This window comes from Labrus bergylta, chromosome 10 (assembly GCF_963930695.1).
Source record: "Labrus bergylta chromosome 10, fLabBer1.1, whole genome shotgun sequence".
Lineage (NCBI taxonomy): Eukaryota > Metazoa > Chordata > Actinopteri > Labriformes > Labridae > Labrus > Labrus bergylta.
The window spans coordinates 27773504-27789834 of record NC_089204.1 but is presented as its reverse complement, the minus strand read 5'-3'; the positions used below and the strand labels follow the sequence as shown (position 1 = coordinate 27789834).

At 42.8% G+C, this 16331-nt stretch overlaps 1 protein-coding gene across 14 annotated transcripts in view; it reads right to left on the bottom strand.

Annotated features, from left to right (window-relative positions):
• Positions 1-16331, bottom strand: part of LOC109983199 (neurexin-1a) — a 338575-nt gene that overhangs the window by 174645 nt on the left and 147599 nt on the right. For 12 of the 14 annotated variants that reach the window (XM_065959877.1, XM_065959879.1, XM_065959887.1 and 9 more), the window contains 4 exons: positions 11964-12167; positions 9180-9206; positions 1860-1982; positions 362-743 (listed from right to left, as the gene is read on the bottom strand). In XM_065959877.1, the coding sequence (XP_065815949.1) occupies positions 362-743; positions 1860-1982; positions 9180-9206; positions 11964-12167 (736 nt within the window). The remainder of the gene's footprint in view (positions 1-361; positions 744-1859; positions 1983-9179; positions 9207-11963; positions 12168-16331) is intronic. The other 2 variants (XM_065959882.1, XM_065959890.1) reach the window with 1 other exon arrangement.

Below are 16331 nucleotides of genomic sequence, written 5' to 3'. Positions count from 1 at the left end.
GCTACCAGAACATGTCCGCATTGGGACTTGAGTCGGTGACCCTGTGGTTCCCAACCCAAGTCCCTACAGACTTGGACGGCCCCAAAGAAAATCTGACCTCCTGAGTCAGGGTTAGTGAAACCAGAACACTGAAAGATACCCTGGGTATGTTGACCCTGCTCCTAGTGCATCAGAAACCCCCTCAGCTGACTTCAGGAGACATTTGGAGCAGGCGCCGCTGCTTCTCTCTTTGTGTATAATGTGTGTACTTTTGATATCTCTGATAATATCTTAGAGATTGCTGATTCCCTTAATGCACCTGAAGATGTAGCAGATGTGGTTAAATGTTCAGTGTGTGAGCGGGAGATCTGAGGCTTCTCACCCTTTGACCAGCTCCACCACGATGAAGTCGTTTCCGTCGCCGCTGTTGAACAGGATGAGGCCGTCGGACGACGTGGTTTTGAACTGGAAGAAAAGGTGCATGGAGTAGTACGCCTGCAGCGTGGTGAGGGTCACGTAGCTGGAGCGCGACTTGAACGTGACGGGGTCGGCGATGATGTTCTTGAAGCCGATCATGGCGTTGAGCTCGCAGTAGTCGATGTCGCCGTTTTTACACAGGTCTATGTAGGCCATGCCGTTGAAGGCGAGGCTCTGCAGGTGGCCGATGAAATTGGACGGCACCAAGGTCATGAAGCGCTTCTCCGTCACAATGCCCGTCTCTATGTTGTGGAACTCCAGCTGGGTGTGGTCACCGGCCATTTGACCTTCAGTCAGCAGAGGGGGGGGGGGGGGGGGAGTCTGTTATTAAAGGGTCACCTTCAAATCTTCTACATCACACATTCCCGATCAAAAGAAAGCTGCAGGACAGTTTAAACTGAAATATGTTTCAACCAAGACTATCTACTTCTCTCTATATCCTTGTTTCATAAAAAAACAAAAGATGACATCAAATGAGGCTTAAGGCAATAAAAAACATTAAAATAATACATCCTCATACATGTTACAGTTGTGCAGCATTGAAAATGGGTACGATATACAATGTGAAATATGGAAGTCCTACGTCCACAAACATCCACACATTTTAATTTGATACATTTCCCCGTGATAACGAGTACATTTTTTTTTCCTGAGTTCTTCACTTATTTATTTGGTCTTTTTGTTCGGGATAACAACACAGATGTTTCCATGACAACAGGTTAATTTCTCAAAATCTAAAAAACATGGCTGAATGAAACATAGTTATCACAGGAAAAAAAGAACTGAGTTATCCTTAGATAATGACAAAAAATACATTGAAATGTCAAGAAAACAACCAAATTTACTTATTTTTATAAAACAACAGAGTAAAATGTGTTGATGCATGTATGCTTAGGGGCTTCTGCAGTTTAATCTACAGATAATATTTGTTTATTGTTTTAAATGAGCTCTTGAGAGGCCCACCTGCGCTACCTGCATGGACCACTAGGGGGCTGCAGCCCACACTGTGGGAATCACTGCTCTGGATAACTAAAGTAACAACGTATGGAATTAAAGAGATATTATATCAAATCCAGAAACAGGATTTATAATACATTGAAGTAGTGGAAAGGAATAGTGTAAGAATCATTTTTAAAATGTGATCTGTAATTAGTTATATATTTTTTTAGGTCACTGAGAGTTACAAGAAGTTATCAAAACAGCAACATCAGTAACATGTTGTCATAAAGGACATGAGAGCAGCACAAAGTAGTGCAGAATAAAACACTTAGAGCCGCGCTTTATTCCGCTAATGTGCTTCCGCCTTACCTAGAGTCGGAGAGTCTGAAAAAGTGTCATGTATAATTTAAGCTCGAAGTGGAAAAACAAGTTTCTGTCAGGGAAAAAGAGAGGATGGGCGTTACCTTCCACAGGCAGCAGATCGTCTACGGTCAGTTTCAAACTCTTGCCCCTCCTGAACACACGCACTGTGTGCCACTCATTATCGTTCAGATTCTGACCCGCAAAAATAGTCTCTGGACCTTTGCCTGCAGGACAGTCCAGACAGCGGTTAACAAAAACGTGCATGCAAAACAAACTCCACATACTGAACACATCATAGACAGAGTGAGAGGTAGAGCGAGAGAGAGAGGGGGGGGGTGGAGGGATCTAAAGAAAGACAGAGTACAACAAGCTTGACAAGAAGCAAGAAAACATTAAGGTAGACATAGTTAATGGCCCGTAAAAACACATCGCTCTGACTTGCATTTGCTGCACTGATCGCACCATTAGATAGGGCATCAATTTCTGGATTCTCACTGAACATCATTTTTCCTCAAACACAGAGGAGGGAGGCGGGAATCAGGGTGTCACATCATTATAAACAGAAATATGAACACTAACTGTTTGCTCTAAATGTTTAATGTCAAAAGAAATCCAAAGATAATCAGACATTTTTTTTTATGACTGCTCTCTCTTTCATTTCTTGTGAGATCTCGTCCTTCCCCATCACACCACTGGGGGGCAGCAAATAACCACCAAAAGGCTGCAGCAAACTGTGCAGGGCACTTAACAACTGAGCATCACTCTCCATCTTGTTTACCTTCGACGGTGCAAGCCAGTATTAGCTTTTTTTCTCTTGCTCACCACAGGAAATGAAAAAGTGATATTGAAAAGGAATATATGAGTGGGGGGGAAGGGGGGGCTGTGTGCTTCGTGGTGAAAAGAACCCTGAAAGTAAAAGAGTCGGGCCATCGTTGCTGGAAATCTAGGAAATACAGAATGTGATTTTTTTTTTTCTTTGAAAATACTCGGGTGTTTTTGGAAAAAAGCTGCAGGATGCAGGTAGTTCAGCAACACTATACATGAAACTGCACATTCTACAATAGGTCTCGCATTTCACTGATAAATAATAACAAAACGATCATTCGACTGGGTTAACATTTCTCAGAAACCATTCCTCCGCTGAATCCTGAAACCAGCTTTTTTTAATACTGCACAAAGTATGTCACAGCTCGCAGGCATTAAATGGAGATGTCACACAGAGTCACGGCGCCAACAACCTCAAGACGAGATAATCAAATTTCGAATCACAGATAAATCAAAAGCGACTGCACTTGGATCTCTGTGATCTGGAGAGCATGAGAGAAAAGATAATCTCTCCCAGATATACCCTCCTCACTGCATTTAGAAATTCCAACGGTCGGTCCAATTGGGGCAGCATATCATTTTTTTTTCATACGGCCCCCTGTCAGAGAGCATGTTTCCCCCTGCTGGGCACACATAACCAAGCAGACCAATGAGGACGTTTGCCGCTGTGACTAAAAAATCCCCAGGCGGCGGATACCTTGCCCACTGTGTGGAGCATTTCAGACGAGTTGCCAGGTTCATTGCACTGTACCCATTTACGGCTATTTATTCCATCCTTTTCAAGCAATCTTCAAAGCTTTGATACAATGTGTATGCAAATCTGAGGGTGCCAAAGTACTGGGGCACACTCAATCTCAGAGGCACATTCCTGCTTTGTAAGCACTAAACACCAGGCGACTGGGCGAGGGATTAAGGGCGGAGAGATATGAAATAATGGGATGGAGTTGGACTTGAAAGCCAGGCTTGATCTTTGCCTCCCATCGTGCTGTCCTCGTTGCTCTCCAAGGAGGGAAAGAAAGGGAAAGGGGGGCGAGAGAGGTCAATCGTTTTTAAGATGCACATTTCTGCAGGACAGTCAGCTACAGAAGAGACTGAATTCATGCCTGTGGTGCAGCCTGTGGTCCAAACAGCAGACCGCTGGACAGACATGAAGGGCGTTTAGTCCTCTCTCTCTGCCACATGCAGCCCTCTGTAAGTGTCCTCACTGATGGCGATCTATCTGCAGTGATGGATCTACAGTGATCCCTCCCTGCCTCATTGACTACAAGGCCCAAGGGGAACCAAGTGGAGAAGTGTGGCACAGGGCAGCATGAGAAGAAGAAGAAGAAGATGTGATTATCCAGTCAATCAGCTCTGGCTTGGCTGGATGACAGGACCGTCCCCCTGATGCTGGATTTCAAGCATGTGGAGGGAAGAGGGACAAGCTGACCCAAACAGCGGGCCGCTATACTGCTGCATTATACGGAAGTGCAAAAGGGGCCGTTCATGGGGTGTGCGCTGGAGGCTGGCTGCACAGGAAGTCACATAAACTCCCACATTGCATCAAATTTAAGATTTTGGCCTGATTAGTTCATGTCATGCACGCACTGAAGATAAGGACACTTATCTTCAAAACTAAAACTTGTGTAAATCAGTGTAACAGAAAACTCAAAGTACTTGGTCTTTTTCGATTTTCAGTTTTTTTGAAATGTTCAAAATCCAAAACAAAAAACACCAACCAGAATTTACATCTTTAGACACTTCAAATTCCCTTTACCTTTTCTTAAGATTATTTCCTTTTTAATATAGATCAAAATGTACTGTTTCATCCTGATTATGTAATCTGTTTTGATTTTTAAAGGATAAGCGTTCTGCACAATTGGGGGCGTGGCCGCTGTGACCACAAGCAGGTTGCATTGTAGCTGTTCGTCAGGTAGGCCCGAGGTCTGTCTGAGCTCCCACCTCTTTGACCAAAAAAGTTAGGTCGAGACATCATTACCGAGATGGCAACCGGCAACGTTTGGCTTCAAAACTCCCCTTCAGTAACCGACGGGTGACATCCTTGTTTTATACAGTCGATAATTAACACACATCAAAACCAGCACACATGGCAAATAAAGCTCGGCCGGATACAATGCTATGAAACTGGCTTGTCCAATCAATGACCTGCTAACTGAAAAGTCATTAGAACAAAAATGTTTGATGTTAAATAGTGCTTAAAGAATAAGCGTGACAATCGATTCTAATCTGCTGCTGCTGTTTGCATTTCCATCTATAAAACGAGGCCGAGCGGGACGCTGAACATGCTGACAGGTTTGTTTTGAACACATGCCGATTCAACCGTTTCTTTCCAGAGAGTAGAATATTTTTAGCAACAACTGCATCATCATGTCGTGTTAACTACCTGCTGCCTTGACACGAGACTCCCTCAGTGTGCTGCGTGCTTTGGAGGATGCCAACGTTTATTTTTCCCAGCTTTGATTCCAAGAAGTACATTTTTGTTACAAGGAGCACTGAGAGGACGTGTTGGTCTTTAAGAATCTAATTCAGTGCTTAAAGATAAAGACAACCTCACAGAAGTGTTGTAGTACTTGAAATCGGTCTTTTTGAGGGCCTCGACTCAGAATCGAAAAACTTTTTTACTCGGTCTGGTCTCGGTCTCAGACTGGGCGGACTCCAGATTTTAAATCAAGACAAGACCAGCACTGAACGGCTATTTTCCCCACGTCATCACTGGAAATAGAAGGAAAAGGCACCTTTCTAAAAGAAGGAATAATTTAACTTTTTTCATAATTTCATTTTTATCCCCCCCGGTTAGAGCTGCAACCTTCCCGGTGTTAAGGTCTAAGTGAGTGACACGCCCCCTGCACACAAGATGATGATTTTTCATTGATGCTTATAGTCTTGGTCTGTAAGATTGTTAAAATCGATTTGGTGATTTAGGTAAATGTGATGCAAGATTACATATAAATAGACTTGTGTTTGAAAACCTGCAGAATCGCCCCCTGCTGGCCATTAGCAAGAATGCAGGCTTGAGGTCCTCCGCTTCTCATTTACAGTGCAAGTCTAAAAAAAACTGTGCAACATGTGTGATGTCATAAAAAGCTATTTCAATCCATAATGATGTTTTTTAGTCAAATTTAGTGCTCAGCAAAATCTAAGTGTCTGCCTGATAAGCATGGCAGCATGTATGTACTTTTTCCTCTCTATCCTCCACTTCCATGATGCACACAGGTGTTAAATCCATGTAAAAGAATTCCCCCGCAGCTCTTTCACACTAAACAAGTCAGAAATTAAAGATGGACGCGTGGCGAAAGATCAATTATGAGGGAAAGAAACTACCTCGGGATGTTGCCCAAGAAGGTCAAAGGCGAGATTAATCTCATAAAGTTGCCCTCATCACAGCATCTTAGCTCCACTGTAAAAATGTGATTATCCTGCAGTTCAACTTAATGAATCATAGAAGACTAAAGAATGGCAGACAAAATAGAAGAAAAAAAAAAAAAAAAGCAGCCAATCTGTCAGAAGATATTTTTAGTTCATATTTTTAGTCTGTTGTCACTCAGAGCCTGTTAACAGTGTTTAAGTGGAAGTGGCAGTGTTTTCCTCCGACAGCTCCGGGCAGCCCCAGGGAGCCGAGGTCCCTAATTGACAGTGATGTGTTCTTTGAGTCGGTGCTGAAATTCTTCATCCACCACGCTGACCAGAGCCGCAGCGCCTGACAAGACACATTAATTAAGACGAGGAAAGAAGAAAAGAAAAGAAGGGGGGACAAAAATAACACGGAGCAAAATAACATCCTCGTGGAGAATAAATTAAACACTATCTCTTTATGCGCCGGCTTAACACAGGACTCTTCAAGAACTTCAATTAAACATTTCCTCGTGACACAATTAAGTCTGGATCTGTTGAAGAAAGATGCTTTTTTTTTTTTATTTGACTTTAACATTAGATTCTCCTTTAGCGTAATGAATGCTGATGGAATAAACATGTTTTCTCTTTGGATTGCATCGTATCTGTCAGAGGAAAACATCCACAGGCTTTGTATCTATAAAGCATCAGTTCATTCTGTATATTTGATGCCATGGCATGAGTGTCAATTAAGACATTTCTCTCTCTCGCTATTATTAGAAAATGAGCTCAAACAGATTTCTCATCTGTCATCGGGAGAGCAAGAATAAGATGACTTTAGTGCAAAGACACACCAGTGCTTACAGTTTAAGTAAAATAATCCAACATTTCAACTGCACACTTTGTGAAAGTTGACAGCACAAGAGCTCCTGAGAAGTGAAGCCAGAAGATTTAGAGCTCCCTCTGCTGGTTGGCTGCAGTATAGGTCATAAACCCTGCTCCTGGTGGTCGCGAGACACTGAGAGGGGGGTCGCGAGTTGCCTTCCAAAAACAAATGCAAACTGGAAATGACTTGAAATTACATATTTTACCTATTATTGTGAACTTACATAAAAAAAATGTTGTTCAATTAGTTTAAGGCTGCTGTATTTTATATTGTTGATCTAATGTCAGTGTTTGGATAGGCCCATTAGTGCATGCTGCTCGTTATTTCGGGGGTCGCGGGATGAAAAATGTGGGAACCCCTGATATAGAGGACAGTGGATAGAGTTGGAAACACGGATGAGAGAGTGTTGAATAAAGTGCGTTAAAGTGCAGAGGGTCGGACTCAAATCAGGGCCGACCGCTCCAAAGACGTTAGCCTCTACATGGGCCCGCGACATAACCGCTAAGCTATCCTCTGGCTCCACAAATTTAGTTTTGTAAAGTTATCTAAAGTTAGCAAAAACGATCAAATTGTAAAATCATGATCGACAGCTCGGTTGACGCCTGCAGCTTTCTTTACATACTTCAGAATATATCAGAATATCAGACAAGTGGAGGAGGAACGACGAGAGGAAAAGTAACAAATGCTGACTGCAGTTAACTTTCCATTAACTCCAGTGTCTGCTTCAAAACCGACACAGCAGTCTGGTACTGGGATTGTTGTTTAATGTGTGGAAGTTTAATGTTGTCTTTGGTTTGCAGAAGGGGTTAACTCTGACTCTAACCCCCCCCCCATCTACCATCGTCAAGTCTTGGCTGCTAATGACGTTGCCAGCTCAACACTGGCAGCGCCCAACGCCGGGCACACACACTTGCCACATGCCAAGCACATCCAAGATCAGATTCATGATGCATACGAGCAAGTCAATATTAGTATTCAAATATAAAAAACCCTAAAAATAAATATAAATGAATCAGCCAAATGTGTGGCAAACACTGTTTCCCACATGACGCTTTCACACTATACGCTCATAAACCACGAGTGACCTTTCTGAAGCATCAGAAGGGGGAATTAGAGCTCAGAGCTTTTTTTTATTTGCATACACAAACAAGGGGGAAGCAAGCCAAGATGCATGAAAAAAAAATGCTATTTAGCATTTAGAAAGGTGTTAAGAAGGGCTGGCTTCACACAGACATGTCTGGAGGTCACATCGTGTGGCAGTGTGCAAAAAAGGCGTTATGTTGTGTACGTCTCTCCAGCTTCCTCGACAGGCGATGACCTTCAAATACTTCAACACTTCACACACACACACACACAAACCAAATATCCAACACGCATGTTTTCAGAGGCAGAGAGAGCCGGTTTGTCCTTCTTTACAGCGTGCGACACTGGCACTCTATTACGGAGCTTAAAAAGCGTCTCGTTTCTTGTTGGTGTTTACTGATAGAGAGCGAGCGTGTCACCTCAGAATCATTAAACAGGAAGAGAGCTCACGTATTACGACTCCTGAGAAGTAATTATTAATTCATCACGGCTCCTGAATAATAAATGTCAGGGATATTTACCTCCCAAAATATTGCAATGTAACCTCTTTGTTGAAGCAAACACACACACACACACATTACCTCACATATCCAGTGTGAATCCCACAGCTCTAGATCTATTCTCCCTCCCCTCCCTCTTTATCCCTTTTCTTTCTGCTCCGCGAGGCAGGTTAATGAGAATAATAAAATCACACTCTGTATTTCCTCTGCGCCTTGAATGGCCTCATCAATTTACAACCGGCGTGAGATACTGAAGAAGAAAAGGAAACAACAACAAAAAAAAAGGAAGAAAGGTGACGGGAGGGGAGGGGGGGAGTCGGGGAAATCATGCATGTCTAAAATACCTGCACTTCCAAAGCATGCGTTTTATATCAGCCTGAGTTCACAAGTGAAACGGTTCGTTAATTAGGAACAGCTCAGTGTGTTAAAATCACAGCTGACTGCCATGTTTGGGGCCCGTCATTAATTCAAGCCTCCCTCCGTCTCCTCCCTGCTGCTCATTATCCTCGCAGACAGCTGATGCACACACAACAACATCATGCAGGTCTAATGTGCCCCAAGCTTTAGGAGTTTTTTTTTTTTTTTTTTTTAATGTAAGGTGCGAGTCAGTGCAAGGACAAATTCCAATTAGCTTAAAGAAGTTCTCATATCAGAGCTGCAGAGAATAAATCCTAAACATTGGTAACATTATGCTAACAGTTCTAGATGCTACTAAACATGAATGTCCAGAAACAGAGAATAAGGAAAAAGAGGAGGAGGAAGAAGAAGAAGAAGAAGAAAGGTGAACAGTAACTTACTGGAGGTACAGTTAATCCTGACACAATCTAGATGGGGAAGAATAGATGAGAGATAAATTCATCTTTCAACGTTACAGCTGCAGACATCATTAAAGCATACAGTCCACCCCTCTGGGGACACACACACGGACACTGTCCGTCCTCTGATGCTCTCAACCCCTCCGCCTCGAGCTGCAGCGAGCTGGTAAAAAAAGCACCGCAGTGTATAGCTGTGCCAGAGGAGCGGAGCATGGTTTACTGAAAGACACTTTGCAGCCATGTAGAAGAGAAAATAACGAGGGCTGAGGTTTGGTTATATAACAGTTTATTTTTTTATTTTTCATGGAGCTAAACATGTTTTTTTTTTTTTTTCTGTTAAACTGTAGCGTACGATCTTTGTCTTTACAGAATGAGAGCATCAGATTTCGGGCAGGGTCAGACAGGGCACGTTGGAAGCTGTTCCAGTTCTCTCCTTGTGTTCCCCCCCCCCCTCTAACTATCTCACCTTCCCTCTACTCAACGCTGACCTTTCTGACATCTTTATTCTATTCTATCTTTATTCCACGGTATTGGTTATTTATCAGATTGTGTTTAAATGAATTGAATCCTTTGGTCATTATAAAATCTGATCACCTGTCAGCTGCAGCTTCAGGTGACACAACGGATGCTAAGAAACTAACTTAGCAAGAAATAATCGATTTGTTCATTGAATGTAACCAGTCTATGATCTAACAATTGTGTGAGGTTAAGAGTACCACGATGTTGATGCTAAATCTGTTAGCCTATTCATCAAAATCTCCATTATGTTTTAGCATCAAGCTAACAAACTAAGTACATCCTGGTCTGTCTGAGAAAAACTCTCAGTCTGATCTAAAGGACCTCGCATTGAAGTGTTTGAAGTTTTAGCACTGCAACTCCATATTCAAGTTCAATATCTAAATTCTAAAAGTATATTGAAATGATTGATAGACTTTTTGGAATTGAATATTATTTTTGAACCTGAAGCTGCTTTCAGGAGGAAGAACGAGAGCGCCGTCTGGCTGCCAGTCATTTCTTTAAGTTCTCCTGAGATCTTTCTTGATTAAAAACAAGAAATTCCCAAATATCGCATGACTAGGACATCTATGTTTAGTGAAATAGAAACTGGTATCAATGTTTGATTTCTACTAGTTTTGTACCAACTGTGCAATCTGTTGAAAACTGGACAATATTTATACATCAAACGTGCAATCAACACATGAACCTACGCTGTTAATCCATCAGTGTATATTCATGTTTGTAAAGATTGTTTATATTCTCAATTACGTGTACTTGAACATAGATTATTACTTTTGAATACTTTATTATTGCTTTCTCTTGGTACTTATGCTTATTATGTTGTTATTGCTATTTTTATTTTATTTTATATTGTGAACTTATCTGTACTTCCTCCTGATTTTTGGTGTTATAAGCAACTGTAGCAAACAAACTTCCCCCTGGGATTAATAAAGTATTTCTGATTCTAGTTAAAGCTTTAGTTGTCAATAAAATCACAAATCTTCTAGCTGATAGCAAAGTCACACATTCTGCCACTACGTCTGTCTCCTCTCTACCTCTCTGTTCCCTAAAGCTGAGCTAACGTCATGCTCTTTGAACAGCGACCCCGATTTAACCCCCCCCCCCCCCCCCCCCCCCCCCCCCCCCTCCCCCTCAGCCCTGCCTGTCGTGTGTCGTCAACCGCAGCAGAAAAAGTGGTCGCAAACAGCCAGAGACCAACACCAGCCTAAAAGCCTCACAGGGAATGCTCTGCTTCAGGAAGGAGGGACAGAGAGAGAGAGAGAGAGAGAGGTTTTTTAAATCTCTTCGATGTGTGTTCAAAGATGATCCAGAAGGAGACTAAACAGGGTGACCTTTCAGTGTCATCAAAAGGGGGCTTTTCTTTATGTGGTCATAATGATCGGACTCGTCTGGGCCTGTCGGTGTGTGTGTGTGTGTGTGTGTCGCTGCTGCCGTCTTCTGGTGGGGACGGATGCATCCTCGTGTTTTGGAACAGACCGTCTACTTTGTATGCATCGCTAAACGACTCCGCTTAGGGAGCCCATTTCTGTTTAGCCAGTGGAAAGGAAGAAATAGATGGCTATCATTTGTGCGATATTGCTCTGTCTGCGAGATATCAAACTTTTTTTTTCCAAAGGCATCATTGGATCTTTTTTTTTTCTCCAGAGCAAATACGCACACATACACAAATACACGGCGTCTTTCATTTTGTTCCTCAATTTTCTTTTTTTTTCCCGCTGTGGGCGCAGGTGGAGGAAAATGTCGTTTCCACTCAAATGTGAGAAACAGTTGCAGATTTATGTTGCAATTCCTGAATTCATCCTGCAATGATTCAGCCGCACGGGAGAGCAAATGATTAAGAAAATGTGTGTGCATGTCTGAATCATATCACTGTGGTCGACCACGAGCTGAGAGGACTTGTGATAATCACAAATAGGGGCATTATTAGCGTCCTCATATGAATTCTAAGCGGATATATTTCAACTAAAGGTGCACAAGGAGAGAGTGCAGCAGCATGTGCCATGTGAGGGGCCATGTTGTTTGGAGAAATACACACGTTGTACAGATGTTGAGAAATGTGCAGCGAGCATTCCCTGCTGGGCAACAGCAGCTGTGTGCTCAACTGGCAGTGAGCGCAGAGCCGCAGACTCTTTTCATTGAAAGTCTTTTACTCCTTCTATTCAAAATATGCTGTCTGTGTGTGTGTGTGTGTGTGTGTGTGTTTGTGCAAGCTTTGCCGCTGCAGTCTTGGTATGTCCGAGGCGTTACCTAAGTTGACAGTGAGGCGGACGCGGCCGCTCTCCAGCTCGAGACGCAGGGTGTCGGCAGAGTCCCGGGACGTGGTGGCGATCAGGATGCCGTAGGCTCGCTGGGAGCGGAAGCGCAGGGACACGTCCTCGGCCTCCGTGTGCATCACCACGGGCAGCTGCACCTTCATGAACTTGCTGCCGTCGTAGCTGAGGATGGTCGCCTCTGCAAGAGAGAGAATGAGCACGAGAAAAAAAAAAAACAAGATGAGCAATCGAGGGAAAATAGATTGGAGCAGATTTATGGGAGAGCCGTGGCTGACGGGGGCTGCACAGCTCCGTTTTTAAAAGATCTTCTATTAGTGAGAAGAATTTATTGTTGTGACTTCAATCTTGTTAAAGGAGATGCATGAGAGGACAGATATTAAAAGTGTATTTGGAAATCAGCAGACATAAACTGAGACTGTATGATGAATGCACTGAGCGAGCCTTGCTGTCTGGCTCATCATCCGCTCCATTCATAGAAGAAAATGCTCCAAAAAAAGAATCTGTGTTGGAAATACACTCTCAGAACACACAGTTACAGAAACAGCTCGTCAGACAATTTCTGCCATGCCCACACGGGTGATTGATTGACATCTCACATCTCTGCACACAACAACAGCACAAGTGACAATCAGCAGAGTGTCGCCCTGAACGAGTGTGTTTGTGTCGTCTGAGTCAAAATCAGAAACCACTCTGTCTGAAAAGTATTCATTTTGAAATGGTCACTCAAATGCAACATCATCTCAGAAGCTGATATTTGTTCTCTTAGCTGAAAAATCAATCCTGCACTGAACTCCTTCATCAAACAGGTTGGAACACATTTGTTAAGGTTAGCAAGAAGATCATTTGGCATTAAACAAACCTTTAATAAGACACTTCCAAACTGTCCTGAGCGTCCTCTCTAAGCTGACTTTGAGCTCTGACCCTCTTTGCAGGAGATTTAGATCACCTCCGGCTAAATCCAACAAAAGGGGAACTTTTCTTTTATCACTCAAAATGTCACAGAACAAACGTTGAATAATGACCCGTATGAAGAATTCTCCTCTTCACAGCTGATGTTTGAAGATGGTTTTAAGGGCGATTCACTTCCTCTTTTTATTCTCTTGTAGTACTCGGTCTCGCCCTGCCTTGGTCTTGATCTTGACTCGGCCTTGATCCCTAAATGTCTTGGTCTTGTCTTGGTTTCTGACTAATCTGATCTCGGGGAATGTCTTGGTCTCGGTTAGTGCGGTCAACGGTATGATACAGTTTTAAACAAATCATCTGACATCATGCATTTCTTGCTCATTGCCATTTCTCAATTTTTTACGAATAAATGGCAGAAAATGCTCGGTAAGGAGAGTTGACATTTGGCTGTATTCGTCCCCACATTTAGTTCACAATAAATACTAATAATGAACACACGTTCCTCCGCTGTGTGTCCTCATTCTGTTCATGTAAGAACAGTAAATACCTCACAAATCTGCCTGTTAAAATATTCATTAAATAAATCAAAATATGCACAATAGTAACAACAGTACTAACATTGTAGGGTTGACAAAGAGGATCTATTAAAGGTGTAGTATGTAACATTTTTACACTAGAGTCACATGAAAATCATGCAGAGGACAGCGTCTCTCTGCAGACACAGTCAGTCACCACACATGTTCAGAGGACCATAAGTGGGCTGCATTACTTTAGTAGAACTCTTGCTACTGACTCCACCTTTAAATCATAAACTAGACAAAAAACAGAGACAGCTCAAAGACATTCCTCAAAGATGTGCTTTGCAGGTTTGTTGGAGAAGTCTACTGCATCTCACTGACACACCAAGTCTTTCTGACTCATGATGAGTCTAACAATCGAGCAAAAAAAAACAACCCCAAAAATCAATGAGTCAATTGTAAACACACTGTGGGAGTGACTCCTAAAACAACTTGTTCACAGATATGTCATCCATGAGCAGTGTGTGAAGACTTGCCACAAGCCTGGCATCTTATTACAGCGTGCTCTACAGCTGACAGCCACCCAAACCCCGCCCCCCCACCCCACTCCTAAGTCTGAGTCCTGTCTTCTCAGTGCCAATTTATATGTAGGTGACGGAGGCCTCCATCAGTGAAAGCACAGTCCATGCAAGGATAGTAGTGAAGAGAAAATACAACAATGCATCCTGAGAAACAGAAGGTTTGAAGGAAACTCCATCAAAAACTAACCATCAAACTAACAGGTTTTCCTGGAGAACAAATGTCAGCCTTGTATCCACAATTTCCACACCTGCGATATAACACTGACAAACTACAAAAAGGACAAATTGATATTGACTAACGGGAGAAAAAATAAACAGGGACAGAAACATTATAGTCTGCGGACCTTGAATATTGAGCTTCGGCTCAGGGTGACTGCATTTACTCAGAGCATTAGGCGGTCGTCTGGAGAAATGCAGGGGGAGATTGTTCAACGCCGGCAGGAGGTTGTAACAGCATTTCCGGTAGTGTAACTAAACCATAACCCAATAAGAAAGCCATTACCGCGGCTGCAGCGCCGAGACAAATAGAAGCCGAGGCGGACGGACGGAGGGGGAGATGGAGAGCGAGGGGGTGGGGGGGGGGGCGACAGGGTACTAAATGTACACACACAACCACCACCACCACCACCACCAACACCACCACCACCTCCTCATGGCCTCACAGAGCCAATGTCACATCCTTTCCCCCCGGGATGCCTCCGTCACATTCCTCGACCCAAATCCAATTTCTCCACGCCCTCCTGGGGTATACGCTGTAGATGACAGGGGCGTGTGACAAACGAGTTCTCGCTGCTAAACTGTCTGCTTCCTGCCAGGCAGCTAAAGCAAAGAGCTGCGTTTAGAAACTGTTAGCAGATGCCAGGAGAAAAAAAAACAAAAAAAAAACGGAGCAACTGTTCAAATTCTGCTAATACTTGAAAAAGTGTTTGTCACTGTAATATTTTGACACAGTGGGACTTGGAGCCAATGAGAGCATTTCTCTTGTGTGTGTGACTTATTCTCTATTAGCTATCTTTGCTTCATGCTGTCGACAAACACTTGTGTTTATCAGGTGTATGTTTCCCGCTGGGCTGATGGGCCAAACCCTGTGACAGTGTGAGTGTATATAATCCCTGTTATAGCATGGTATGAAACAGGATCTGTGCTAATGGGAAAAAGTAAAAAAACACTTTGTCTTCAACACGTATAGCACAGTGTAAACACAGATTCATTAAATCCTCTGGAAATCTGTCTTTAAATAGTAAAAATGCAAACATGATATCCATGTTTAACACTAACAAACACCCTTTTTGCTATTTCGACCGTTTCTCCAGACTGTGTAGGCGTGTCAGATCAGATTTTGATTGACATCTGTCAGCATCCACAAACAAGAAATGACGCATCAGTAGCCCACGTTTGGGTTGTCTGAGTCAGACCCCTCAGTCTTAAAATTAGTGCTGTCAATCCATCAAAAACATTCATCTTTTAGGTTAAAGGCTTTATATGCTTTATTTTTTGATCCAGCAGATGTCGCCCTTGAGCACCAGCATGAAACCAAAACAACTCACGCTGCATTGTTGTGTTAGCATGCTAATGCTAGCGATCTTTATTATGCTGGTATCTTCACACTTCATGTAAATTTACCTGAAATGAGCGTGATCTAGAAACACAGTTAAGCAGTGAGTACAGTATGTTATTCTTCTTTTCTCTAGTCCCTCAATTAAACAACTTTTATACACGAGGGGAGGAGTCAGCCGGCCGTCCAGGCGATGTAAACAAAGTGAAGATAGGACTCTGAAAACTCTGAAAACATCACAGACAGTGGGACTCGGGTGTTACACCCATTGTAGACAGTCATGACTCACAGAGTTATTTTCAGAGGATAAACTTGATTTCTACATTTAAGTGTGAAAAATCACAAGCCTTTAAGTTTTTGTAAAACCCTCTCCTGATCTGTGCATCATCATGCTACATGAATCACACAACCAGGACCGCCCAAAGAAATGGCTGGGCCCCTGAAAGACCCTCTACAGATGCCAGTTAATCATATCAATGCGTGTGTATTGGATCGGTAGCGTTAGCACTAGCCTCCTTGCTAACATTCAAATCCTCAACCTGGATTGAATCAACTTTTGGGGCTGACATCCTTATTTTTGTGCAGGTCCTAGTGTGGGTATACAAAGTCCGACATTACTGGTTCAAGGGGTCTGCCAATGTTGTTACATTTTGAAATATGCATCTAGAAACCAAATGTTTATTTTTTGTCTTCGGTGTAAAAACAGAATTGTTTTATCACACTTGAATTTAGGATGGACTACATTTTTTGCTAACCATCATAGGACCCTCATGCAGCTAAGTCCC